Source organism: Podarcis gaigeae (genome assembly GCF_964106915.1).
Source record: "Podarcis gaigeae genome assembly, chromosome: 6".
In the NCBI taxonomy this organism is placed as follows: Eukaryota; Metazoa; Chordata; class Lepidosauria; order Squamata; family Lacertidae; genus Podarcis; species Podarcis gaigeae.
Genome location: NC_139682.1, coordinates 65,322,571 through 65,350,077, shown reverse-complemented (window position 1 = coordinate 65,350,077; position 27,507 = coordinate 65,322,571). Strand labels below are relative to the sequence as shown.

The following is a 27,507-nucleotide window of genomic DNA, read 5'->3' as shown; positions in this document are numbered from 1 at the left end:
ATTCCTCAAAGCAATAGACAAAATATTTAATAAAAATGTTGAGCTTTTAGTCTAAAATAGCAACTGTATTCCAATACAACTAAGAATAAATCAAATACAACTAAATGTATAATTGTCTACTTATATGGAAGTGGACAACTGCCAAGCAAGTTCAGCACAGTCACAGTTTTCTTTGAAAGAGTGAACATCTCAAAAATACAGGGTTCATTTTTTAAAAAATGAAAGGGAAATTCAGGAGCTTCAAATTTCTCCATAATGCTTGGGGGTTAATCACAACCACAATAACAGAAGGTCATCTAGAATGTATATTGCAGATCAGGACAAGTTTCACCAAGGCCAAGAGGATGCCAGTGTGTTTAATGACCCAAATAAAGAAAGCTATTAGAAGCTAGAAGGCTTCTTTCAATAAGTGTAAGTCTTGCCCAAATAAGGAGAACAAAAAGGAACACCAAGTCTGGTGAAGTAAGTGGAAGCAGACAATAAGGGATGCAAAAAAATAAAATAAAAAATCAAGGAAATCACTGAAGACGTTAAGACCCACAATAAAATATTATTTTATTAGAAGCAACGAACTGTCCAGGGAGATGGTTAGCCCTTTGTATGACTGGAGTGTCAAAGGAGGAAAACATGGAAGACAGTAAGGAATTGCACAACTTGCTTTAAGAAAGTTGCAAGCTTGAATCTAAGACCTGAAACTGGGTGAAAATTCCAAGTTTGAGTGAAAATTCCTAGTTTAAAATCACTACCCACAAAAAGAGATTTAAAAGCTCATATCCAAATGTTAATTGGGCACAATATCAAATAAAAATGTTTGAAGTATTCTTACAAGTATGTCATGTGATAAATTTCTCTCAAAGACTCTTGGCATCTTTCATTCATTTTCATTAAGTCTTGTGAAGTAAAGCTATACACATTTTTCATTTTAGTAATCTGTAGGGAAATTTCAAAAAGAGATGCTAGATAAGCATAAATAACTACTCCCAGAAAACAAAGCAAGAGCAATTTGAAAAACATGAGAGTAAACTGCCTTCATTATTTTTTTAAAAAAGAGAAAAACAATAGTAATAAAGCAGAAACATAAATTGAAAATAATTAGTGTGCAATTATTTTATCACTGGATAATGTACACTACCCCATAAATGTTTATTAAAATAGCAAGTGCTTTTGTATGTGTTTAAATTGAGGTAGCACAAGCTAACCCACTGTAAGATCATAAACATTTCTAGGCTTTAAAATGAAGAAATTTGTGTTCAGATTATAAACACCCTCTTTGGTCATAAGCATTTACATGACAGACTACTGAAGAGAAAATGAATACAGCATACAGAGAAGAATCTTCACCAAATGTTGTTGGGGTTGGAATTCTGTCCCACCACAGATTTCTGTAAATATATCTTCTTGTCCAAAGATATATTTCTTTATTGACTTGTGTAGTGGATGCAGGATAGAAAAAAGATGGGGGGGGGGAGCAAGTGGCATCATTCCAGCAAGGAAGGGCCACTGGCAGGGATGGGCTTCTATACCCACAGATTTTTAGGGATGCAATAGAGATCTCTCCATCGTCTTGGAGATGGTGGGGAAATAGAATACTATAAATCTCCAGGATTTTGATTAACTTGACGTGAAAAACAAATTCCAATCCCTCCTGCAAATCACTGCACTTAGGAGTACCCTGAGAAAATACTTGTGATTAAAATCTAGACCTATTTTCCCAAGCTTAGTTTCTTGGGGAAAGGGAGAAACGGCTGAGCATTTTTTGGACATGAGACCACAGAGTCACTTGGATATTTGGGGAGTCCTTGAGCCACTCAAGATGCCTTGTTTTTAATGGAACAATTCAATTCAGAAATTAAGACTCTTCCTAGAATTACCTCAATACAAACCCCTAGAATATATACAAGAAAATCCTTATTTTCATTTCTGTAACGTTGCAAGTTAGGGTAGTTAATGAATATTTACAGATATTATAGAAAGAATATTATTTATAACAGGCTAGATCCAGACTGCATTAGTTGAAATCAGCATGACTTCACTTAATCGTATTAATTACATTTTCACACTGATTTCACTTGGTTCTCAATACCACAAAGAGTGCAGCCTTGTCTTCTTAATATTGATGGCTGGAGGGAAGGGGTTAGGATAGAGCATAGGTGCGTCTCGAACCAGCTATCCCACCAGTGGTTCACTTGCTTCTTCTAATAAGTGTGATGCCCCAAAACAGCATCAGAAGGTTGGTGGTTCGAGGCCCTGCGACAGGGTGAGCTCCGGTTGTTCAGTCCCAGCTCCTGCCAACCTAGCAGTTTGAAAGCACGCAGTGCAAGTAGATAAATAGGTACCGCTCCGGCGGGAAGGCGGTGTTTCTGTGCGCTGCTGTGGCTTCGCCAGAAGTGGCTTAGTCATGCTGGCCACATGACCTGGAAAAACTGTGTGCGGAAGCAGACAAACGCCGGCTCCCTCAGCCTGTAAAGCGAGATGAGCGCTGCAACCTCAGAGTCGTTTGCGACTGGGGTACCTTTACCTTTACGAGTCCCAGGTTAAAGCTTAAATATTAAGACACTTTAATCTTACCACCTTGCTGAGAGTGAAAATGAGAACAGGGAGTGTGACAACCTAGTATTTCTAGTGCTAAAAATAGCAACAACCCCCATGAATGATCTTGACAGTAACTTCAGCATGGAGACTAGTACCGTGACTGGCTGGATAGTGGTGAGGAGTAGTTCTTAGGACAGCAGCATGGTAAACACTGGGCTAGCCCCAAAAGGGGGATAGAGAAGAGTTACAAAATCAGTGATCTGCACATCAGAACTGATAGCCTCAACATCAGAGAAGAGATGGCCTGAAGCACAGTAGTAAGTAGTAGTGCATCTGAAGCTGGATCTTGGCTGGACAAAGGGAAAAATTGCTGCCATTTATCCAGTATTAATTGAGGCAGCAAGGTTGGCATGTTAGATGTGTAAATAAGGGTGCATTCTACAGCCATCAAATCTCGATGTAAATTCACTAACTATAATGACCCAACAGCTCCAGAATGTGTACCTTGGTAAATTCTGAAGGAAGTTGACCATTGTGTATTGCTGCACAGTCAGCACTCATCTGAATAAAAAATCCTCGTGCAGAACTGAAGCTTGTTTTCAAAGGAAGGTTGTATTTTTCTGCAAGCTGTGCTATCATTCCTTAATAGCAAGATGTAAAACAAAAACATTTTATAATGTAACACAGTAAGGTTCATCACAGCTATCACAAAAATATTGACGGAAGTACTATTATGCAAACAAGTACGGGCTATAATATTGCAGGAAAGGTATATATATTTAAAGTACCCAAAATTAAATACCTAAACAGTGATGTCAGGGTTTCAGAGACAGAGAGCGAGGGGGAAGGATCCCAGGGTGATGAGGAGGAGGACGACAACGACCCGAGGTTGTCTCAGAGTCCGTCAAGCGATTCGGAGGATTCCCAAAAGGGAGCCCCCCTGGCCAGGCCAAGGGGCGATAGAGGGGGAAGCAGTCAGAAGCAGGGGAGCGGAGGGGGAACCCCCAGTGGGAGTTGGAGATCGGGACCGGCTCCTCTGTCGGAACGGAGTGAAAGGGGTGGAGTTACCAGTGTGTCAGAAAGAGCAGAACAGGAAACAAAGGGGGGAAAGAGTTCGGAGCAAGACGTCCTGCCGGAAGGGGTGGAGAGTAGCACCGAGAGCAGCGTAACTGTCGAAAGGAAGGTCAGAGGCAACGTACGCGCGCCAAGTTCAAATGTGGAGGCGCGCGGAAGTGAGGAGAGTCCTGGGGAGGAGCCTGGTCCCAAAGCGCGAAGGAGGGGGGAGCAGGCGTCAGAGGACTCAGCCTCTGGGGAGTCCCGGAGGGAGGGAACACAGGGGGGCAGGAAGACCCTGCGGAAAAGGAAGGAGAGGAAAAGGTGGAGCAGTACAAGCCTCTTAAACTGGTGTAGAGAGGGACGGATTCAGAGGGGACTTCTACGATCTAAGAGTAACAGATCCGGAGCCACGGAGCTTGGATGTAATGCCAACAATGTTCTTCAATAAAACCTTTTGTATATAAATTGGACTGGACTTTGGTCTCTTGTGAGCTGGGACCACGGGTGGCTCTGACAAGTGAAGTACCTGCAATATCATCCACAATCTCAGTGTATGTTCTTCGTGCTATATCAAGAAATTCATTTATATTAGGCTTCACTGCATAGCATTTCTGTGTTCTCATATTCAAGCATCCTTTTGTGTATCTTGTATCATCATTAATGACAGTTTTAATCTTTTCAAGTATGACTCCAAACCTAGAAATATATAAAATTGGGGCAATGTCTATGTCATATTTTACAAATGCTGTATTTATCTAAAAGTAATGTAATTAAAATATTCAAATCCAAAACCTCTGTACTTCATATTCACTGGGTTGTAACCAAAGTTGTCTGTGCCAAAGTGGATTGGACTTTCACTTGCACAGCAAAACAGCAAAACTTTGCCTTCCTCTTCTTTCCCCTGCAGCCCCCTGCGCACACTCAAAATTTGCTCTGGCAGGTTGATGGAGAGGAAGGTAAAGGCCCACTACATGAGTAGAAGTCCACTCTTCATGCTGAATTTGGATATTTTCGAAACCCTAATAACATCTTCATATCTAATGCTGCACGATCACATGTTAGATACTTTGCATGGGTTTCCTAAATATAGCTTAGATGTGAATAATAATTTTCTTGGTCAGAATTATTTGTTTACTTGCAATTTTATTGAAATCAATAGCATGTTTTTTTCTTCTTTAATGTGAGCGCTAGTTTTTCACCCAAGTATTCTTTTTCATGGTATGCTTTGTTTCTAACTAATCAAGTTGGTTATTTTCTGTCTTTCAACAAGTTTCCTGCTCTTCCAGTCAGCCACTCCTTCAATAGAGTCAACTTGCAAGCTGGCCCTATCTTTCAATGGGAGGAGGAGCAATCCGAAAGGGTCCTGAATACCTTCCTTACTCTACTAGAGAAAATAAAATGCACATTTTACAAAAACAGGGTGCAAGAAATAATAACATCAGTGTCAAAGATGTTTTTAAAAATAGAACAGTACCTGTTGTCTTCCAAAGAACTATAGTAAGCCTTTAACAATGGTGTTTTATAGCTTTTTAAAGCATCCTGTTAAAATCAACATGAAAAACTGATATATTCAAGTGTACAGAAATGTTAATGGATTCAATACCCTTTCATTCATTTAGGTTTAACTGGAAAAAACAGCTAATAAAATCTGTCAATATTAGATGATTACATAGAACAAGATATTTTCTGTACGCTGAACTTGTAAGTACGGTATAAGAGTCAATTTAAAATAAAAATCTAAACATTAGTGTTTTAACCTCTTGGCTGTTTATTGTATGAACTTGGCTCACATTCCAGGAAATGCCATAAATATAAAGAACAATCTTGTGCAAGATAGAATTTTATTGCTTTTGAATTCTAATCAGTTTACCGTATTTAAAATAAACGGGAGCTCACCCCATCGCAGGGATTCGAACCACTGACCTTCTGATCAGCAAGTCCTAGGCTCTGTGGTTTAACCCACAGTGCCACCCGCGTCCCTAACTGGCTCATTAGGTGATAACTAATGTCTCACAAGTAGACTTCCATTTGCAAGATGAGACTACCCCTTTCTCTCTTCCACACACTCCCAAGAGAGGTCCTTCTATCTTCTGGAACAGATTTTGGGTGTGTGCAGGGGGTTGAATGGCGGGGGGTGGGGGGGGAGAGAGACTGTTCTACAATGGTGTCCATTTCACTGACAAATGGACATATTGGATTTCACCCATTAAAAACACGGGAGCAGAGAGAGAGTGCTATGGCCACCCCCGCTCTCAAGGTGCATTAACTACTTCCACAACCCAGGTAGCCTTTTCTTCCAGACAAAATGTAGTTGACCATGATAGATAATGGTCATATATACAGAGCATGGATCAAATTGCTCCAATAATCCTATCCACATCCTCAGCTCACAACTGAAAGACATCTAAGTAATAAAGTACTGATAAAATTACTCCCTGGATACATTCTGCATTTGTATCCTTTCAAAAGTGGGATCAAAGTTGTGAGCGATTTCCTTTGCAAAATACCTTGTATCATAGAAGGCCTCTGATGGCACAAGGTAATCATGGGGGTGGAAGGGATAAAAGCCTCCTCACAAGAGCTTTGCTGGATATCCGAGCATAGATTTCTAGCACAGAGTAGGCTCCAAGATGAGCTCTAGACAATGACTAGCCATGCTTACTCCTAACATGCTTTCATCTATGTTATAGCTGTCTTTTTAAAGCATACAATTGTCAGGCCAGCGTTCTGGAGATGAGCAGGAAGTGATCAGGTAAATTATACAGGGGCAGGCAGTCTAAGTAATCAATTGTTCAGACCGAGGAATAATGCCAGGCAGGAGCTTTCCAGCACTAGGTGAAATAATAGCCCTTTGTTACTGGATGCCTAGTTGAGATGCAATAATACCACCCTCTGGCCATCTGAGGTGGTGAAGCACAATAGATGGCAAGCAACTGGTTCCCTTCTCTGGCAAACTAACACAGTGGCACAGATGGTAAAGGGCCTGGTTCCCACTGCAGGAGGACTTGGTTTTAAGACTCATAGGGCCAAATGATAACCGTAGCTGACATTTAACATAATGCTTCAGGACAGAATACCTTCAAAGGTTCTACAAATTCCAGGGTGTGCTTCAGATAAATTAAATTTGTTATCTTTGATTCAGATGCATTAACCTGTTAGAAAGCAGAAAAGGTATATACTTTATCATTATTTTACTGTTTGATTAGCATAATGTGGCCTAGGTACTGTTGTGCTTAATATAATTGTTGCCTGTTGTATTCATATTTTTGTATTCATATTTTTTTCTGTATGAAGCATGACCACAAATGTTAGGAATATTAATTGACTTATTTCCTTTCTCCCTAATGAACTGATCACTTTGACTGGCACTGTTATATCACCATCATTTAGAATCATCTAATATTGACACTTGGTGATTCTATGTTTATCTGTTTTTGAAGTGAAACAGGAGCCTCTTTCATACACTTTGGGTAGGGAAAAAGAAATATACACCCACACCCCAGTACTTAGCACCTACCTGTTCACCTAGGCAACACCTTAGTGGTCAAAACTTAACAATCTCATTCTATGGTGCTATGGAGAAAGGGGAAATTTATTGTGGACCACTAGCTTGCCACTTCTAGTAATCTATTAGAAATGTTCTAGTCAGGAATTTAGCTTTAGTGTCATGAAGACTAAATAGTAGCACCTATAGCTCTAGGCAGGCATGAATAATTGACAATTAGTGAAAGATAACATAGCAGCAGGTCTTAAAAGAACAGTAATTCATAGGGTTCATAACACGAGCGACTTTATTACTGGATAAAGGTTGATCTGTGAATTCTAGTTTTATTGAGATGGATGGCCACCTATCATGTATGATATAGTTGAGATTTCTGCATTGCAGGGGGTTGGACTAGATGACCCTTAAGATCCTTTTCAACTATACAATGCTATGATTCTATGATCCTGTGGACTCTTGCCTTCTACTTCACTGGTCAATATGACCACATTTCTGTATCTGGAACCCAGCATTTGGCCTCCTTTTTGGGTGGATGTGGGCACCTTATTTCTTTTTCATCTGTTTGAACTTTTAAAACTTTTGTGTCATTGGTACTTTTTTCAAGTTAAAGTATTTTGTATGCTTTTTATATAGAATTATTTCACTTTTTGTCCTTTTTATTATATATGTAGTTTTATTCAGTCACCAGTTGAAAACATTCTCTTATTTGAATTTTCACTGGAGCTTGTACATATTTTTTTCTAGTGTTATATTACTGGAGGCCAAAACATTATTAACAATAATAACAATATTACCCTCTTTGTTTTAGGAAATCATTATTTTGGAGATTGGGACTATGTGCCTAGTGGTTATAACCAACAAACCTAATACCTAAAAATAATTTGATTTTCAAAAACATAAAGTGTAAGTGTAATTCAGTGAAAATTAAACACAGAGAAATGCCATTAAATTGTGTGAATTATTAAAATAAATATAGTATGTTAAATTAATTTTTATTAGCAATTAATGAACGTTTAAAATATGTTCAATACCCTGTAATTGCAAACTTCTAGAAGTCTAATAAAGATTTTTATCTCATTTGTACTCTGGTGTGAAAGTACTCAAATTTAAATGGTAAAATTTTCATTTAGTGCTGCAAGTTACGAACTGAGCTTTTTGAGACATATTCTTGGACTCCCAGCTGTGATCAAATATGAAACAATGTGTGCAGAAATAGGCATACACACACTGGAATATTGGGCATGGTCCACCTCAATAAAGTACTGGTTACGCTGCCACTTTCGCTGCCCTCCATCAAGTCTGCTCGCTGATTTGCTCAAAGACTCCTATAAATCAAGATGGTATCAGCACCTCGGAAAAAAGATTGAATCTTTAGGCATCGAGTTGGAGCCCCTGTACAATTCTAATGAGCAGTACATTTTTCATAATATCCTAACTAGACTAAAGGATGTCGAGAGACAAAATATTATGACAGCTGTAAACAAAATTTGCTCCCCCACATTCTATGATTTAAATATCTTAGATAGCAGAGCCAATTACGTCACTAAATTAATAATCCCAGCCCAACGTAGGGCTTTTATGCTGGCCCGTTTAAATGTTTTTCCCTCAGCATTTGTCAGGGGAAGATATCAAAACGTTCCTAGAAACAAGAGATTCTGCAGATGCTCTATGAATGTCCCGGACACTGTAGAGCATATTCTCTTTCATTGCCCATTGCACAGTACGCTCCGTCAACGCGTGCTGTCCCCTCTTTCGGGTGGTCTGGAACCCCAGCAAGGTAAATGTGTGGGACTTTACCTATCCGACGCTGACCAAAGGGTAACGGCGGGGGTAGCCGAGTTTTTGGTAGCAGTCCTCCAAGGAGCAAGTTAACAAGGAAAACCACTGATTCTATATGTATATATATATATATGTATGTAGCCATCTGCTGCCTTTTTTTTATATACATTTCAAGGCTTTTATATGTTATTTTCTCTTTTATGGTTTTATTTGCATAATGCCTAATAAAGGTTTGATAATGAATGATGATATGAACTGAGCACACACATCAATTAAGAAATTTGTCTACAACAAACACAGAAGTGATCGATAATAAAAGGAAAGATAAGTGGCAGCTATTTATTTACCATTTATGAAGTAAAAGTATTTATAAACATACCGTATCCTGCTTTGGAATTTGAACTAAAACTGAAAGTAGTTGATCAGTGTCCAGGAATCTTGAAATAACTATAAAACAGAAATCAAGCAATCATTGAGCTCAAGCCACAACCATTATATCTGATTTACTGAGATTTAATCCTATTAATATACTCAAGGCTAAACTGCTTTAAATCTAAAATTAATACGGCCAAAATGTTAGACAGAATATACTTTTTATCTTAAGAAACATTAAATTTGATCAGAATAGCAACACTGGGAGAAGCTGTTCTCTCATATTGTTTCATCAATCTGGATAATCCTCCAAAACTGCTATTGGCCGGGGGGGGGGGGGGAATACAGATATATCATTGGTATCATAATTCACTTCTTTGTCATTGGTAGCTAGCTTGGAAATGTGGTGTAGGAAGGAAGAGTTAAACACTCCTTCCCCCAAGCCCCACTGTTCCAATCAAATTTGGAGATCCTACACTTAAAAACATACATACATACATACATACATACATACATACATACAGCGATCCACTCATAACAAGCTGAGAATGAAGCAGCAACAATATTCATCCTGCTCAAAAGCTGTGATTAATAGAAATATGATACCCATTATTAAAGGAAATATGTTATCCATTCTATAAAGCGATATTTGATTACCTGACTGAAGACCCAAAAAGAGTTCCTCTTCCTGAAGTAGTTCTTGAACAGAATCCAACCTTGTATTAATGGTATCAGCATCAATCAAAGGCTCTAGAATATTAGATCGAAGTCTCCGACTTCCCCCTGGTGTTTTAGTATAATTTAGAACACCAAAAAGAGTGTGTCCATTCCTTTGAAAAACAGCACAGTTGGGGGGGGGGAAAAATCTCATTAAGAAGTTGATACAAAACAATTTAAACGTTCTACAACTGCTAACACACAAATCACATTCCAAGGCTACACTCGTGCTCCTTCAATCTGCGGAAAGCACAGCAGTACCTGCCATGCCACCTCTATGAAATGCATGCTGCTGCATTTATTAACAGAAATTTGCACTCAAGTGATGATGGAACCTCTGCCCCCGCTGCATCCAGCTAACTGCACAAAAGCTTGAAATAGTTCTGGAAATATTTAGCAACCATCTCTCTGTGTGTAGGTGCTTTTCAATAAGGGAAAGAATCAGAAGTTAGAAGTTTAGGAAAGGATGCCATGTACAGGAAAGCACTGAGTGGCCTTTGACATCAATATCATAGTGCCAATGCAGCTGCTCTGTGGGAGTACGGGAAGATTATGCTGGAGGTCTAATGTGAGCTTCTCCAAACCTGTTCTTCATGTGCCAAAGAAGAAGGGTATTAGCACAAGAGATAATACCGGCAATTATTATGCAACAAGTATATGACTTACTAATACAGTTTCAGCATATAGCTATGCATTTGTTAAAGACCCAAGTCATGCATTTTGCTTATTAGTGTGTGACTATAATACATCAAAAGTTTTCTTCTGAGCAGTGAATTTTATTTCTCAGTGAAAAGGAAGTAATTTACTCAGACAGTGCCAAATGAAAGTATTGTGATAAGAACAAATGAGAGGAAAATTTAACTAATCATTTGTACAGATGTTATCAAGAATATTAGAATTGTATGTTCTGTCAAGCAAAAAGAGAGAGAACAGACTTCAGAAGAATATATTGACACTAGTATCACATTTACCATTTCTGTCTGCAGTGGGAAGGAAGAGACTAACACAGAGAACTGGGTGGAAGAAGCTACAGTTAAAGGTTCCTAAGTAAGAATTAATGGTGGTGGCAGCGGCACTAGTTTAGGAGAATCATTGGAGCTGGAATAAATATCCCTCTTCTCTCCACACCTCCGATGACTCCTTTTGTTGTTGTTAAATACACAACTTTGAAGGAAGAATCATGGGACTGCTCATCACATGTAGCATATAATTATCCTAATCACAAACTTTAAAGGAGATGGTACATTCAGAATGGAATTTATACCATGTTCAATATGGAACAACAAATATCTATAAAAAGAAACAGAGGATTAACCAGGGGGGGAGTGCACTTGAGGGGAGAAGCTCTTTAGGACCTCAGGGATTCCTACTGCCTGGTGTCCAAACAACAATCACAGCTCTGACTTCACTCATTGCCTAAATACACTGCTAGATGGGAGCAATCACATTTAGAAAACTGTGTGCACCTTTTGCTTAATAATTTTATTTATTTATTTATTAAATTTCTATACCACCATTCATCTGAGGATCACAAGGAAGTTTACAATATCATTTTTTCCCCTAGAAGACAATAAAGTTCAGTCTGTGGCACCTGCCTGAGAGCACCATTGAAGCCCTTCATGGGTGCCATGGTTGGTGACACCTGGGTTAGACTGAAAAGACCAAAATATATTTTTAGCTGAAAAACAAACTTTATTTTTTAAAACACTGTAGGTATGCATCAATATCCACCAGTTGTTGTATAATGCAAATATAAATTCATTTCTATCTTCTCTATACCTTAGAGTCGTGAAATGAAACATCTTACCTAGGATTCCTGTTGTTAGTTATTAATTCAAGGTTTATGGCTGACGTTGAATCAATCATTGCTGTTTGCTCACTTCCATGGAAACTAATCTTAAGTGACTTAGGTGCATAAACTGAATTTTGTATGAACTCAACATACTTCAGCACAGCTGCAACAGCTGCCAGACAGTAGTATCTATGAAATTATAAGACAAAATAAAAAACAAAATTGCACATACTATTGTGCATAAGCTTTTAAGACTTATGGCTTACCTAGCTTTGAAGGTAGAAACCCTGAAAATATTAGCTGGGATGAGCTAAAGTAAGGCTCTCAAATAACTCTCAGAAATTGATAATGACATTTGAAAGGTCCTTCTTTGAAAGATAGTAAATCACATAAGGGACGCAGGTGGCGCTGTGGGTTAAAGCCTCAGCGCCTAGGACTTGCCGATCGAAAGGTCGGCGGTTCGAATCCCTGCGGCAGGGTGCGCTCCCGCTGCTCGGTCCCAGCGCCTGCCAACCTAGCAGTTCGAAAGCACCTCCGGGTGCAAGTAGATAAATAGGGACCGCTTACCAGCGGGAAGGTAAACGGCGTTTCCGTGTGCAGCTCTGGCTCGCCAGATGCAGCTTTGTCACGCTGGCCACGTGACCCGGAAGTGTCTCCGGACAGCGCTGGCCCCTGGCCTCTTAAGTGAGATGGGCGCACAACCCCAGAGTCTGTCAAGACTGGCCCGTACGGGCAGGGGTACCTTTACCTTTTACCTTTAAATCACATAAAATATCTAAAGGGCTCGCTTCTCCCATAAACGTCTGTCTAGCTGTTAAGATCTTCTCCAGGGCTCACTGCTGAGTCCTCCCACCTTCAGAATCAGAAAGCTATAAAGTCCAGGGCCTTCTCTGCAGTGGCACCTTGTTTCTGGAACTCCCTCATTTTTTATTTAGAGCATTTGTAACTTACTCTTCAGCAAAAAGAAGTTCCTACAAAGGCTTACACAAAATCAGTTAAAATAAGAGAGTCTCTGCCTGCAGTCTTACATATGACAGACACAAAAGGTGAAATGGTCAGGGAGGCAAGAGGATTTGACATCTAGTCTGATAGTCTTTCAATGCCAGCATGCCCTGCAATCTCCCAAATCTGCTCCTGAGCACTGTGGGAACCACCAAAGCAGATCAGCGGGATGCATGAAATACATGGGAGTGGGGGGAAATTGTTCCACAAGTGGCAGTAATTCTACTTTTGCAATAATGTCATTATATACAACCTAAAGAGACTTTAATAATTTACTTTGCAAGAAATACTTGCGAGAGTGTAACTTTTTGCTTTAAAACAACTGAGGAAGGAAGGGATGAAATATATTTATAAAAATTATGGATGGTATGGACAATGCTAAATATTTTCTCTCTCACCATTCTAGAACTGGGACTCATCTAATTAAATTGATTGGCAGTAAATTCAGCATAGATGAAATAAAATACTTCACAGTACACATAGCTAACGTATCATTCATTTAAGCAGGGAATGGAGATTTCATCTAGCTTAGACATTTTTTTTAAAAAAATTAAGCTTACATGAATTAATAGTGCTTATTCCATCAGTCATCAACCAGGAAAGCAAAATATATTATTCATATTAAAGGCAGTGTATGTATAATATCCAGATGCTGGGGAGGTGGGGCTAAGGATGGCTATTTCCAAGATACCTGGCTTGTTAATTTTTCAGAAGCAGCTAGCTGGCTACTGTTTGAAAGCAGAATAGTGGATGAGATGAATCTTGTCTGATCTTCCAAAGCAACTCATGTGTTAAGGGAAGAGCAAGGAATATTGCAGATGGTAAACCATCTGAAATAATTTCCCTTCTGTGGATAAAGTTGTCATGTTTGCCTGCTCTACAGGAATGACTCACAATCTCCCTGTCAACACATCTTATTATAATCAAGAACCATCTGTTATCAATGAAGGCTCAGAGATAGGACAGGTGGAAATACTACTTAGCCGATGTCCAGCTGGGTTTTACAGTCCTGTTACAGAGACTTTATAAAGAATTTGAAGTCTTGTACTACATAGTTATGGGTAGGGATGTAATAAGGCATCATTCTCTGTCCTGCCCTGTATTCTTCATATGCATCACTGTTTCCATTCTGCTGCAGTTAGTATTCTATTAAAAGCTATGTTATTCATCTCTCTGTCTGCTGGTGAAATTATGTAACAAGTGTAACTTATTATGTAAATTATGTTGTCATGATGTTATTTAATTACATTCATTGAATGTGGAAAAATACTTGGATATCATTTGTAGACTGAAAGCAGCAATAGTAAATATGAATCATATTCAGTGGAATTATTTCTGTTCTGGACGTAAGTGAACATTGGCAATTTCTATCCTGGTTTCTGTTTTTGTTGGAATTCTGCAGCATCCCAGGTTAAGAGGAATTTTAGATTGAAATATGGTAAACAATTAAAATTCACATTCAACCATGCAGCACAGTGACCTTGGACAAACCACTGACCTACAGCCTTACTTAACTCACACTGTTGTTGAAAAGCTAAAATGACAATAATAAATTGAGTGAGATATAAGTGAAATAAATACATTTAAGGCAGATACCTAAACCATGTCCTGTAAAATTTGTAGATCACAGTCTAGAAACTGTTACAAAAGATTCAAAGAAGGTTAATTAAGAATGAAAGCTAATAAAAGCAAATGATTTGGAAAAGTGATCCTGGCATATGCACAGAGTGTAATCTTGAGACAAAGCCAATTGTTCCATTGTCTTGAATGTAAAGAGATTAAGGTAAAAGCATAGTGTAAAGTCATACTTGGTGGTGATTCAAACACTGTAGGATTGGACTATCTGAAATGAATTTATATAGGCATAAACTGCTGAAGCTGGGCAAAACTTTGAAGCTACAATTGAATAATAAACAAAAACAGGAATGGAGGAGACAATGCATTACTTTATGCAATTGTTCTTTTTCCAACAGAAGCAACAATTTTGGCCTATACACCCTCTGCTGGAATAAAACAGTGGTTGCACATATCAAAGAGCAACATAAGAACACAACTTGGAGCTATAAAGGAACTAAAGTGATATAACTAATGAAAGATAACTGACAGAGAGTTTTCTTAAGACATTCCATTAAGGAAAACAGCAGCTTCACAGCAGTTTAACACTCTAATCCTAAACACATTTACCTGGAAGTATTTCTATATAAACCTTATTTTCATGTAACATTGTTTGATATCATATCTTTCTATAAATCCAACCCACAATTATTATGGAGAAGGTTATACTGAGCTAACAGAACATACTCCAAGCTGCTTTATGCAGAGTTGAGCTTATAGCCAACTAAACCATTGCACATGTGAAACAAGAACCAAGAACTCAACAGAAATTTCCTTCTTTCTCTTCCCCCGGCCTCCAAAACCCCTCCCGCCCCCAATCTATTGCAGAGGCTTGGAGAAAACCTTAGCGCACTCTCTAATTATTTCATCTAGTTGGTGTAAGAGTCAACAACATCAAATTATAACTGGTTGGTAAATGGAATTTCAACGGGGATAATGATTACAGAAATGTTGAAAGCAAACAATGGCTTGGATCCAAACCTGCGTTTGGGCAAGTACAATGGGATTTCATTGATGCAAGGCAGCTCAGTTTCTGCTGCTTCACCCTCCCACTGCAATCCTCTGTGCTATATTCTATATGCTTCCAAACACTTCCTTGCCTTCAGGAGTTGCTTTTCAGGATGTACCAGGGGATTGTGGTGAGGGGTGTGTGTGGAAAAACCCTAGAATTCTACTCATGTATCTTTGGTTTCAACCCAATATACAATAATAAGTAACCCAACATATTGGGCCAAAATCAATCATTATTATCAACAAGGAATATATATAAAGGTTTGAAGATTATTTATATCAACATATATAAGTATTTTAAAATATTTAGATCACTGTATGAAAGCAGTAGACTAATAATCTTGTAGGTAGCTGACCAGCCTATGAACTGTGAAATTACTAAAAATGTGGCATATCCAAAGATAAACTGGTAATTTCTATTTACATACATACTTGGACTGAACTTCCATCAGAACAGTGCTGAACTCAGGTATACATAATTGCTCAATATATTCCAAGCCTTTCGTTTCATGGAAGTATTTTCTGTGGACTGTAGTGAAAGTCACATTCTGGAAAACAAGCAAAGGCAGGATTACAGAACTTTGCTCCAATATGTAGAACCTTTTATTCCAATGTTCTAAAGAAATTAATAATTTCAAGCAGCAAAGCGAATTATTTACTTGTAAAGTCCCAAGTCTCAATATCTGCATTTTGCTATGGGTGTGATTCAGAAACACACATGTGCACTGAATGGATCATTTTTTAAAGCTTTTGATTACGTTTTTATTTTATTCAATTTTTAAGTGCCCCTTCATCAAACGAGATCCTGAGACGGTTTGCACACATAAACATATTATAGCACAACTAATAGTAACTAATTAAAATAAAACTCTTTCCAACAGCTTCCAAAAGTCAGTACAAATTAATTAATTAGGTATCCTGCTTCTTTCCCAATTGTTCATTTTTCCTATGCAATAATTAAAAATCATGGCTCTTTTCCCCCTCCCACCACTCTTTTCCCTTCAAATAGCCTCTGGACGTTCCTGTGTAAACTTTGGCAGGTTTCTTACCCTGGGTAAGAACCTCCTTCATAGGTTGAACCCCCAGGAAGGAGGAGGAGGGCAAGTTCCATTGCACAGCCAAAAGTCCTTGTGCTAGCAGATGCACTTTGATTGGATATCACCCCATTGGTTTCCTACATGAAAATCCCTGGATGAATGTTTGAGATTTGGCAGGCTTAATCTACTCTCGAGGGGCTCCTTTATCTGCAATCTTGCATCCCCCCAAGATATAACTGTTTGTAGATTCCCCTTTAGAGTTATTGGAGGCATAGCAGAGCATCAGATTTAACAAATCAGATTTGGATCTAAATAACATGCTGAATCAGAATAACAGATTGGCCTACTCCCAGATGTTAGAAACACAAGGTGAATCCTGCACACCATCTTAATATAGTTTCTAAACTATGATTACTACAAAATGTTTTGCATATTGTTTGAACTGCGAAATTAGTAGCAATACATTGCTAGTTTCAAAGGAGTTTAAGCATTAGTCTGAGTCATCAATGAAGGAGTTGTTGGTAGGAATTTTTTTAGAACACGAATAGGCTGACTGCAGACTTTGTTGTTTAATTTTTTTAAAAAACTACTTCAACAATTTGCTTTAAATCTACAAAGCAACAGCCTCCCTTAATAATAAAGCATTGCTAATTTATGGGCTCTTCTGCACATCTTTTGAAAATGCACCATTTTCCACATCTGTTTTGTGCACTGTTTTGCACTGCAGTCTTTAGTGGTTCTATACCACAAGTGATCTCACATTCCATGGTAAAAGGTTCACATGTCCTGCTCATTTCCCCCCTAGGCTCTACTGTTGTTTCTCATGTACCTCTCATCACCAAACCACAAACTAGATGACACTTCTTTCTGTCACTGTTTTCTGAAGATATAGGGGGATGTGCTCTCTGCTTCTTTTTCAGTATTTCCATCACATTATTTGATTATTGCTGTGTTCTGATTAAATAATAATGTTTCTAGCAATGCATTTCAGCAATGTACGGTACATTACTATCTGACCCTGGTTTCAGCTTTCTCTGCCATGCACGTTGTTTGTCCTGAGTATTTTTCAGCTCCAAAGGAGGATATACTGCACTCTGACTAAAAATGGTTGCTAGTGTTATATGCCACCCCAATATTCTGAATAGTGCAAGATTTCAGGGGTCCAAGCACTTACGCAGGATCTGTGTGTCGTTTGGAAATGAGGCACGGCAGAGACTGTAGTATCTTTACAATATATGGTTTATTTACACATATATACAACCAGAGTCTAGATGGAGGGAGTTCAGAGTATTCACATTCAAGTAGGGTCTCTGGCTTCTTGCATAGATGCAGCAGTCTTGTATCCAAAACAGCAAAAAGCCATGCTCTCTGTCCCATGGTGGCCTACTTTCTCAGCAGCTTGCAAACTCCAAACTGATTTCCTGCTCCCTTGCATCAGGCCAAAATGAAATCCTAAACCTTTTCCAAATTGTCTCTGCACACTAACACACAGCTAGAGGAGGGACTCCACTTTCCTTGCTGTCTGACACTGAAATTCCTGATGACCCATCTTTTGTTAGGCTAATGACTTGGCCATCATCAGCTTTGTTCTGCCAATGACCCACACTCAGCAGGCTGTGCCAGGCTGGACTGGCTCGTATAACATACAGTGGTACCTTGGGTTACAGATGCTTCAGGTTACAGATGCTTCAGGTTACAGACTACACTAACCCAGAAACAGTACCTCACGTTAAGAACTTTGCTTCAGGATGAGAACAGAAATCGTGCTCCGGTGGCACAACGGCAGCAGGAGGCCCCATTAGCGAAAGTGGTACCTCAGGTTAAGAACAGTTTCAGGTTAAGAATGGATCTCCAGAACGAATTAAGTTCTTAACCTGAGGTACCACTGTATGTTAAAGGGAAACTGTCTTGTTAGCGCACTCAAAATCCTTTCCACACTACTAGCGGTTAGGAGGAAAGTGGGTTTCTGCTCTAGAACATGTCAAATATCAGCAGGACAGAGGAAACATAAAGTGATTACTTGCCCCAAAGTGCAAAGACAAGCAAGGTTTGAAGTGAGTTTGGGTCGTGCAGATGAGCCCAAAGCTGAACAATCCTGAGAATGTATTCTTACATAACAGATGAAGTGCCTTACAAGAATGAGCCACAGTCCACCTAATCCAGCATTGTTTGCAAGAATCCCAACTACAAATACGAGTTTTGTGCTCCACTAGAATTTACCTATTGGTCCAGTCTACCTTCTGCTCAAAAATAACACTACTTCGTGACAGAATGCACTTTAGGGTAGAGTCCTTGGTATTGGGTGGTAATTAATGGTCTATTCAGAAAATTGATTCTACTATGTGTATTTCAGATAAAGGAAATAGTTCAAGCAACAGCTTGGCTTTGTGGCAATGGTTCCAAATGTCATTCCAAATTTACGTACCCAAAAGTCCTAATGCTAACAAATGCCTTTGAGGGTAGAAACATGCACTCATTATTATGGAAGATCCTCTAACCTACCATAGGTTTACTAATACATTACAGTGGTACCTTGGGTTAAGTACTTAATTCGTTCCGGAGGTCCATTCTTAACCTGAAACTGTTCTTAACCTGAAGCACCACTTTAGCTATTGGGGCCTCCTGCTGCTGCCGCGCTGCCAGAGCACGATTTCTGTTCTCATCCTGAAGCAAAGTTCTTAACCTTAAGCACTATTTATGGGTTAGCGGAGTCTGTAACCTGAAGCATATGTAACCCGAGGTAGCACTGTATAATCTTCCTCTCTATTATGCAAGTGACAACACCATGCAATTTTCCCCAAAATGAGGGTTTAATTTTATTTTTATTCAGAGAAAATAAATGGTTCTTCTTTAAGAAATTAGGCTACAACTACCACACTAATACTTGTCAAATAATATGTTAAACAAGTGTTCCTTGAATGTACCTTGAAATTTTCTGTTATCAAGCTGAACAATTTTGTTGCATTTCCTGTATCACATGCAGTATTTGACATAATGATTTCCAAAGGTGCTAAAATTCTGAGTTTAGTGATAACCTAAAAAAAATTAACATGATTTGGTAAAAATATTTACATGAGCAGCTTTTATAGCACATGCTTTTATTTATTTATTTATTTATTGTGTGTGTGTGTGTGTGTGTGTGTGTGAGAGAGAGAGAGAGAGAGAGAGAGAGAGAGAGAGACAGAGACATAATCAGTGTGCACAACAGTGTGTAACTACAGGACAAGTATTTGCCCTTTAAACTGCAATCTCAAATATGACACAGGGAGTCAACAGAGGGAAAGAAAAAGAAAAGGGGGGACTGAGCAAGAGAATGGTAGCAATTGAGTAACATGTTGTTATCAAGAATCATAGGCTTGCTGTCATTTTGAGTAGCTTCCTAGCTCCTTTATTCCAAAATCTCTGTTTGGTCTGTCAAGGCAGACAAAGCTGAGACCTAGGACAAGAAAGCAACAAGTGCAGAGGAGGCACACAGGGAGAAGGGGGAAGTTCCATTGTGTGAGTGTGCCTCATTATGCACACGCAACAATTTAGGTAATCCTGTCCAGTGAGTCAGTGACTGTAATTCTATGCCAAGTACATGCAAATACCTATTGACTTCAATGCAAGGGGGACTTAAGCAGTTTATATACAAATATATATCCAGATTTACCTTGGCATATGTTGTATTGTCTGCAAACTGAGATAGCACAACTTCTGGATTTTTTAAGTCAATACTTGCCATCCCCACTTCACCTCTGGCAAGACCTCTCCCTTCTATTACAGCCACAATAACAGATGCAGCATTGTGAGCAGAGACTGAAGACGATGTAACTGTAAAAACAGTGAGATACATTAGTTAACCTGACCTAATCTAAACTCTGCTCTAGCTCTACAAAAATTAATGGAGTTTGTTACAAGCAACACTTGATTGTTCATATTGCTGTTTAAAGCATGTGCTTCTCTCAGGTATATCAAAACTTTGAAAAGCCCAAAATAATTTATCTTGAGAAAAATCACACATGGTGCAACATTTACAGATATGTGTGCAGTATAACATATCTATGTAGAACAATAATGTTTACAAAGACAAACATAAGCAGTACTTTACTAGGCATATATACTTTATAAACAACTGTTTTTAACATTAAGCATTTTGTAGTTAGTCCCACCAATTTAAGCACTGCATGTGCTTTTCTTGCTCATTAAAAACAGAGGGCAAAATCCAACATTGAATGAATTGATTGATTTCGGTCACTGATCAGAGTCCAACATTGTACCAATGGATTTTTCCTTCCTTCCTTCCTGCGGCAGTTCCCGCCAAACTGCTCCAGTGGGTCCCCAATCCTCCAGAGTAGTTTGGGAGTTCCTAGTGGATGTAAGGAGGGATAAAGGAAGGGAACTCCCATTTGCACAAGATGAAATCTGTTGCACAAGTGGAATATTACCCAATATGGCTGAACTGTGCTCCATAATTTTTAAGTCAGAAGAAAATTACTCATAAAGTTTCTGCATTACTTACATAAACCAATGCCAATCTTTCTATTAGACCCCAATGCCTATTAAATAATGCCAACATTTTCTGGTTTATTTTATAGTAAGAACTGTTTATGTGTGTTTTAAAAGAGAAAACAGAACCCCGAAGACAGGTTAGTGCACATGTGGAGTTTTGAAATATGAGGGCTGTTGCATCCTGTCCACTACAATGGACAGGATCCAATCATTCCCACATGCATGAAGAGGTATGTTTGCACAGCCTCTCCCTTTAATTGGACCCATAATGTTTATCAGGATGTTGTTTGTGAGATGAAACAGCTTACCATTTATTTGCAAAAAAAGTCACTAATTTTTTATATTGTTCTGATGCTGTTTCTCAAAACAATTTCCACTGTTTGTGAATGGCGTTGAGGGAAATCTGAATAACTTAATACTTTTTGTGACCTTATTGTCAAAGTGCTATACTAACTAATTTTACTAACAGGTGAATGGTATGAGCCACTACACTAAGATTTTTAGATGTCAAATGCAATACCAGAGGCCCAGTCACACACCAAGCTGCAATCCAAGAGCAGTTTTTATTTGTAATAAGTGACCATTCCTCCCTTCCTGGCATAGTTTTGCTAAGCAAAGACAAAAACAAAGTACTGCATATCAGTGACAGACCATTAAGTGGCATTTCAAGCAATCCTCTAATGCTATTCTCCAATACAAAATGGCATTTAAATGCTAGTGTGACAGTAAGAAAAATGGAACTGTCAGTTAACATAACATTTAGATGATGAATAAAATGACGTTGTTTCTAATGTAATTATATTTTCAAAAATAAACCAAGAATTGTCTAGGTAATTATTTTTATTACAAAATACCTTAAGGGCCAGAAATTGACATTAAGAAATTATATTCAATGTGGTTCAGATGTCCTAAATGATAGTTGTCACATCATGTTCAGTCATACAGCAGATAATGCTTACCACAGCACAAACTACAAGTATGTTAATGGTAAATGACCAGTTAAAGCATCAGTATATGTTTGCTTCTTTTCGTTCTGTTGGTGATTACAACACTAGAGAACTCATCAGTCTTTTTAATCAAATGTTAATATAGAAAGTAATATCATCATCAATCTTTTTTTTCCATTTCAGAATCATGCTCACTATACTGGCAGTCAACATCTTCATCAATGTCAAATCTCCTCTTATTTATCTTTTTGCATACTATACAATGGAGAAGGCATTCAAAACTGTTTGCTTTCCCACTCCCAATAATTGAATAATTATATTTCATTAGAATAGCTTCGCCTAACAAAATATATAATGTTAAATACTGTAGTAATTCTTCGTTGTGGTTGTTAACTACTATAGCCAGTCAGGTTTGGTAGCTGTAACTTTCCAAAAACATTCTAATATAATTTTACACTGCCCTCTACTGTCCACTTAATTTTTTGCCAGTGGTGGATGCAAGAATATAACAAAATGAAATGCCACATAATTTTTCAACAATTTTGGTCTTAATACTTGTAAGATTTCCCTGAGATGCTAAATATCTGCCTCAAAACTGTTTGATTATAACTTAAGAAACCAGAACATGCAGGGATATCACTTTGGGGGGAAATGACTTTCTAACAGAAATCTGTAAAGTCTTCAGAGCCCCAGTAAACTATTTAATAGTATCTATCTTTGCACAGGGCAACATCTAGAATACTGTAGTCTGTGCTGGTGGACCCATCTAAAAAATCTTATCATGGAGCTGAAAAGACACAGAAAATGTCAAATAAAACGATAAAGGCCAAAATGACCTTTCCTGTGGGAATTTTTTTTTAGAGTTTGAGATTTTCATTTAGTCCAGAAAAAATAATTATGAGAGGATATGACAGTGGTCTACAAAATTGGGGAAAGGGTAGAAAGGGATCCAAGGTGGAAAGGATAGGAATGCAGGTGCTGTGGCTTTGCTGAAGCTGAGCAGGTGTTTACTTGAACTTGAAAAGTCTGCATAAAGAGAAATTTGAACATAAGAAGAGCTCTACTGGATCAGATCAAAGGTCTATCTAGTACAGCATTCTGTTCTCACAGATGTCTAGAGAAGCCCACAAGCAGGTCATAAGCAGAATAGCTACCTTCCGCATGTGATCTCTAGCAACAGGTATTCAGATAACTCTGACAGTAACTATCAAAAACCCACAATCAGGACCTGAGTGCAACCATGTTAGCCCCGCTTTTGATTCCTAGCAACTGGTATTCACACACATACTGCCTCTTATAGTGGAGTTAGAGCATAGACTTAACCTCCATGAATTTGTCTAACCATCTCTGAAAGCTTTCCAAGTTGGTGGTCATCACTACATTTTGTATTAGTGAATTAAATAATGTAATATATGAAGAAATACTTGTTTCTATGTGTCTCGAATCTCCAGCCGTTCAGCTTCACTCAATGACCCCTAGTTCTGTTATCATGAGAGAAACACTGCACTCTGTCAATTGTCTCCACACTATGACTCCCCTTACTCGCTTTTTTAAAAAAATAAGAAGCCTGAAAGAAGTAATATTTTTTCATGGGGGGTGTAGATATAGATTCCTGATCATTATGGCTGTCTTGTGTATCTTTTTCTTCTCTACAATATTCTTTCGAGGTGTGGCAACCAGAACTGTATGAAGTATTTCAAGTGTGCACTGGTACTGAATATGCAAAATTAGATTATTTTTGTCTGAATATGCATCACTTTACACTTGTTTACATTGCACTGTATTTCCTATTTTAATGCCAGTCACCCAATTTGGAGAGATCCTTTTGGAGCTCCTCACAACCCCTTTTTATTTTTACTTTTTGTTTTAATGATTTGGTGTTATCAGCAAACTTGGCCACCTTATTTCTCACTTTCATAAAAATAGAATTTGGATATGTGCAGTGAAATAGACTGGCAGTAGGTTCACAAGATACATTACACAACAATACCGGTAAGTAAGAAATTTGCAGAATTGCCCAGCATGGTATGTGGTGATGGCCCTCAACTATATGGCTTTGAAGAGGCTTGGAGAAATCAGTGGAGGAAGAGTTTCTCAATAGGTATTATTTAAGAGAAGTGGAACCTGCAACAATTAAAAGTGCTTTGTATTTAGCTCTTCTCACAAGCTTGGCGATACCTCCTTCTGGTATGTGGAAGGCGCTGTTTTTGTTACATAAAGACTGACACCTCTCAACTTCAGAAAGAGAGGTAATGAAAGTTAAATGGAAGCACCATGTTCAGAGGCAGTAAAATTTGAGTATTGGATGCTGGAGACAAAAAGCAGGAGGAGGTCATCACAGCCTTGCCTGTGAGCGTCTCAAAGGTTTTGGGCCTGATCACAATTTACGGTATCTGGACTAAATAGACTAAATTCTTATGTTCTTCTACAAGTCTGAAATTTGCATATTCTAAATTCATGAGCTACAGGTATAAAGCAGGAAAAACCATGAAACTGATAGTTGATCTTGATCTCTTGGGTTTTTTTCTAAAGTTAACTTCTCATTGTGGGAGCTGCTGCATTGCTGCACTCTTTCTGTCCCCTGAAGGTAACAACAGAAGCCTTGAGCCATTTGGCAGAAGACCCTGCAAGTGCTGCTGCCTCAACATTCTATCCAATGCACAACATTGACTTTTTGTTACATAGAAATGTGACAATTTATTTTGTGATATATTGATACACAAGACATCTTCTAACCTAACCTCATCTTGAAGATACAGTTACATTCTGATGCTTTACAGCAAAATTTGTGAAAATTCTTCAAGAAAATCTCTTTTGCACAACCATGAGTGTTAGGGTAACAAATGATCAAACCAAATATTGAGTCCAATGGTGGCCACCCACCAGCAGAAATTATTTCCACTGGGGCAATGGGACTTTCCCTTCTTCTCCTGCCCCCTGCAGCCCCAAAATTTTATCCTGGGGCTGGGGACCATCTTCAGAGTGAATTTGGGGGGGCTGTGGGGGACAGATAAGAAGTCCATTCATGTAGTGTTGCCCCAACTATTTTTTCCGTATTTACAACCCATCTGTGTAAATATTAAGATGTACAAATTACAGTAGGTGAACTTCACCTGAATATCCCATAAAAGGAGTCCCGTTTCTGCACCCTGTTCTACTAGATGAGAGAGGTGTTTTTCGTACTCGAGAAATATGTAGAGCTCGGGTTGAAGAAGAGCTTGTCAAATTCACCGTGCTAATGTTTTCTGCATAGGAACTCTTGTCTCCAAAGTATGACTCTAATTAAAAAAAAAATTGCTCTTAAAGAGAAATTTAGAATTAGTGATTGCAATGCTTTCCACAGAGTTAGTTGCAACAGTACCTTGTAAGAACAATCTTGATCCTGTTAAATTCAATGTAAAATTAGTCTGAGACCTGTAACAGAAATGATCACCCTAACAAATAATTTTAGGATGTTCTAAACATATTTGGAAAATCAAGATACTGTAACCAGTTCCCATTTTAACAAAAATTAATCATTTTCTGCACAAGCAAAAGAAAAAAAAAACAGTACCTGTTATATATTTATTATATATAATTGTGCTTCTCCCTCTATCTGTTATATATAATTGTACCTTTCCCTCTACCGCATTTTCTAATCACCTAATCCTGAGTCAGTTAATTTCTGGACTTTTAGACTATTTACATATACTGGACCTTGAACTGTATTTAAATGGGCTTAATTAATAAATCATTTTGGATGGGAATACAGCCTTAGCATTGGGGCTTTTTTTATTGGTTTGAGTGGGTGAATAGTATGATTTACAATGCAATCCTATACATGTATATTCATGACAGAGTGGGGATTTTTGAACCCTTATCTCCCAGGTCCTAGTACGACACTCTAAACACTATACCACACTGGTTTCCTAGAGTACTTCTGCTATGGAGCAGCTGTATAAATTAAATAGGAAAACAAATATGAGGAAAGCAAAATCCCACTTAGAGAAGGATCCAATATATTTTCCTTGATGCTTGAATTTGTTTTATTGTGGATTGTTTTATTTAATGTTTCAATGTGTTGCGAACTGCTTTGAGATTTTTTCTTTAAAATAAAAAAAATTCAGTGTGGTGCAAGCAAATTTTTATTCTTAAGGTCTGGCTCAGATAAAAAAAGTTGTGCTTACCTACTCTTAAGTCATGGTCATTAATTTCAAAGGGTTTTCTCTGAGTAGAACATTGGAAACAACCTAGTGTGTACAATTGCAGCCATAGTGGAATTGAGTGTTTAGGTGCAGAGAAGTGTATTTGTAAATGTCCAAATAATTATTTACTACCCCAGTTTGATCTTACACATTTTTGAAAGATGTGGGGAGTTTTCACATGCCTTTCAGTTTCTTTTGAATTGTCTGGATTCATGTGTGACCATTGTTAATGAAAGGCAGTATGGAGAAAACAGAGAAAGTGCTTTGTTGCAAATGCAAAAATCTTATATTCCCATCTTAGGGAAAAGAGAGAAAGCAAAACACACTTTCTTTCTTTTTACTAAGGAAAACACCTTTTCTAGCTATGTGAATAAAGACCCGGTGCCACCGTTCATTAGGCACACGCACACGCACAAAATTAAAACTTGGAAGAATAAACCCAGAATATGGGGTCTTCTGGAAGAGCCAGAAGATTGACGAAATCTGGAATTGTGCAGCACTTAACCAATTTAAAGCGCTGCAACTGAGGTGGTTTTGGGAAAGGAGAGGCATAGCTGAACATGTCCTTAGGTTGCTTATCAACACAACCAGTTTTTATTTTGCCTTTGAACCCTCAGAACTCAAGCTCACTGTGTGTCTGTTTTAACCCAGAGGAGAGAAACTGCCTCTCCCACCTTCCAGCCCCCTTGAGAGGAAGGGCGCCATGAAGCCGCTGAGGGAGCCTCGGTCTCTCTCAGGGCGAAGGGGCTGCTCGTCCGAGGAAGGCGGAGGGTCGCCGCCGCGGCCAGCAGGCGCCTGCTCCGACCCGAGCAGGCCACGGGGCCGCCGCTCCGCGCAAGGCGAAGAAGAGGAGGGAGCCGAGAAGGAGGTGGAGGCTGCCGAAACCTCCTCCATCCGGAGGCTTGTTCAAATGTCTCCCCAACCCTGAAGCCAGAAGAAGGGGCCTTGAAGCCTCCGCGGGTTCATTTCCCCACCCCTCGGCACGCATAGAGCCAGGAATCCGCACGGCGGGAAAAACGGTTGAACGGGCCGATCCATTTCAGCCAGCAGAGGGAGGGGAGGGGAAGGTTGGTAGTTTTTGTTACTGTCAACGACAGTAAAGACACCGAGTACACCTCACCTACATCCACGCAATGCTGGTTTCCTAATTTAAGGGGATTTCCCGACCACTCTCCACATGGAGAGCATTGCAAAATAATAATGTGATTCCCCTCCACCCGCGTGCAGGTTTAAAGTGGTACGGTCCATCCCTATAGAGGCTACAGCGCCGCACAGGAACAGCGGGTGACCCCTATGGCTTTGCCTTAGTGCCGGCCAGAGGTTCGTTAAGTGCGGCAGCGCCTGCTTCTACCTTTGACCGTCATTTCTTCCTGCCTCATAGGCCTAACAGCATGCGGCCTTCCCTTTATGTATGAAGAAAACTCGTTATGTTCTGAAGGGTACAGGGCAACGCATGCATCATAGTAGTAAA

The 27,507-nt window shown here is 38.9% G+C and overlaps 1 protein-coding gene across 5 annotated transcripts in view; it reads right to left on the bottom strand.

Moving 5' to 3' along the window:
* The window catches only part of MSH4 (mutS homolog 4), a 39,327-nt gene extending 12,269 nt beyond the window's left edge, over positions 1-27,058 (bottom strand). The window contains exons 1-13 of one of the 5 annotated variants that reach the window (XM_083742914.1): positions 26,711-27,058; positions 24,966-25,130; positions 20,067-20,227; positions 19,339-19,449; positions 15,810-15,925; positions 11,766-11,939; positions 9,899-10,071; positions 9,249-9,316; positions 6,666-6,740; positions 5,063-5,127; positions 4,115-4,284; positions 3,037-3,173; positions 827-930 (exon numbers count right to left, since the gene is read on the bottom strand). In XM_083742914.1, the coding sequence (XP_083599040.1) occupies positions 827-930; positions 3,037-3,173; positions 4,115-4,284; positions 5,063-5,127; positions 6,666-6,740; positions 9,249-9,316; positions 9,899-10,071; positions 11,766-11,939; positions 15,810-15,925; positions 19,339-19,449; positions 20,067-20,227; positions 24,966-25,130; positions 26,711-26,930 (1,739 nt within the window). In that variant the 5' untranslated portion in view covers positions 26,931-27,058. Of the gene's footprint in view, positions 1-826; positions 931-3,036; positions 3,174-4,114; positions 4,285-5,062; positions 5,128-6,665; positions 6,741-9,248; positions 9,317-9,898; positions 10,072-11,765; positions 11,940-15,809; positions 15,926-19,338; positions 19,450-20,066; positions 20,228-24,965; positions 25,152-26,710 lie in introns of all 5 variants that reach the window. The other 4 variants (XM_083742918.1, XM_083742917.1, XM_083742916.1 and 1 more) reach the window with 4 other exon arrangements.
* Positions 27,059-27,507: the final 449 nt, after the last annotated feature.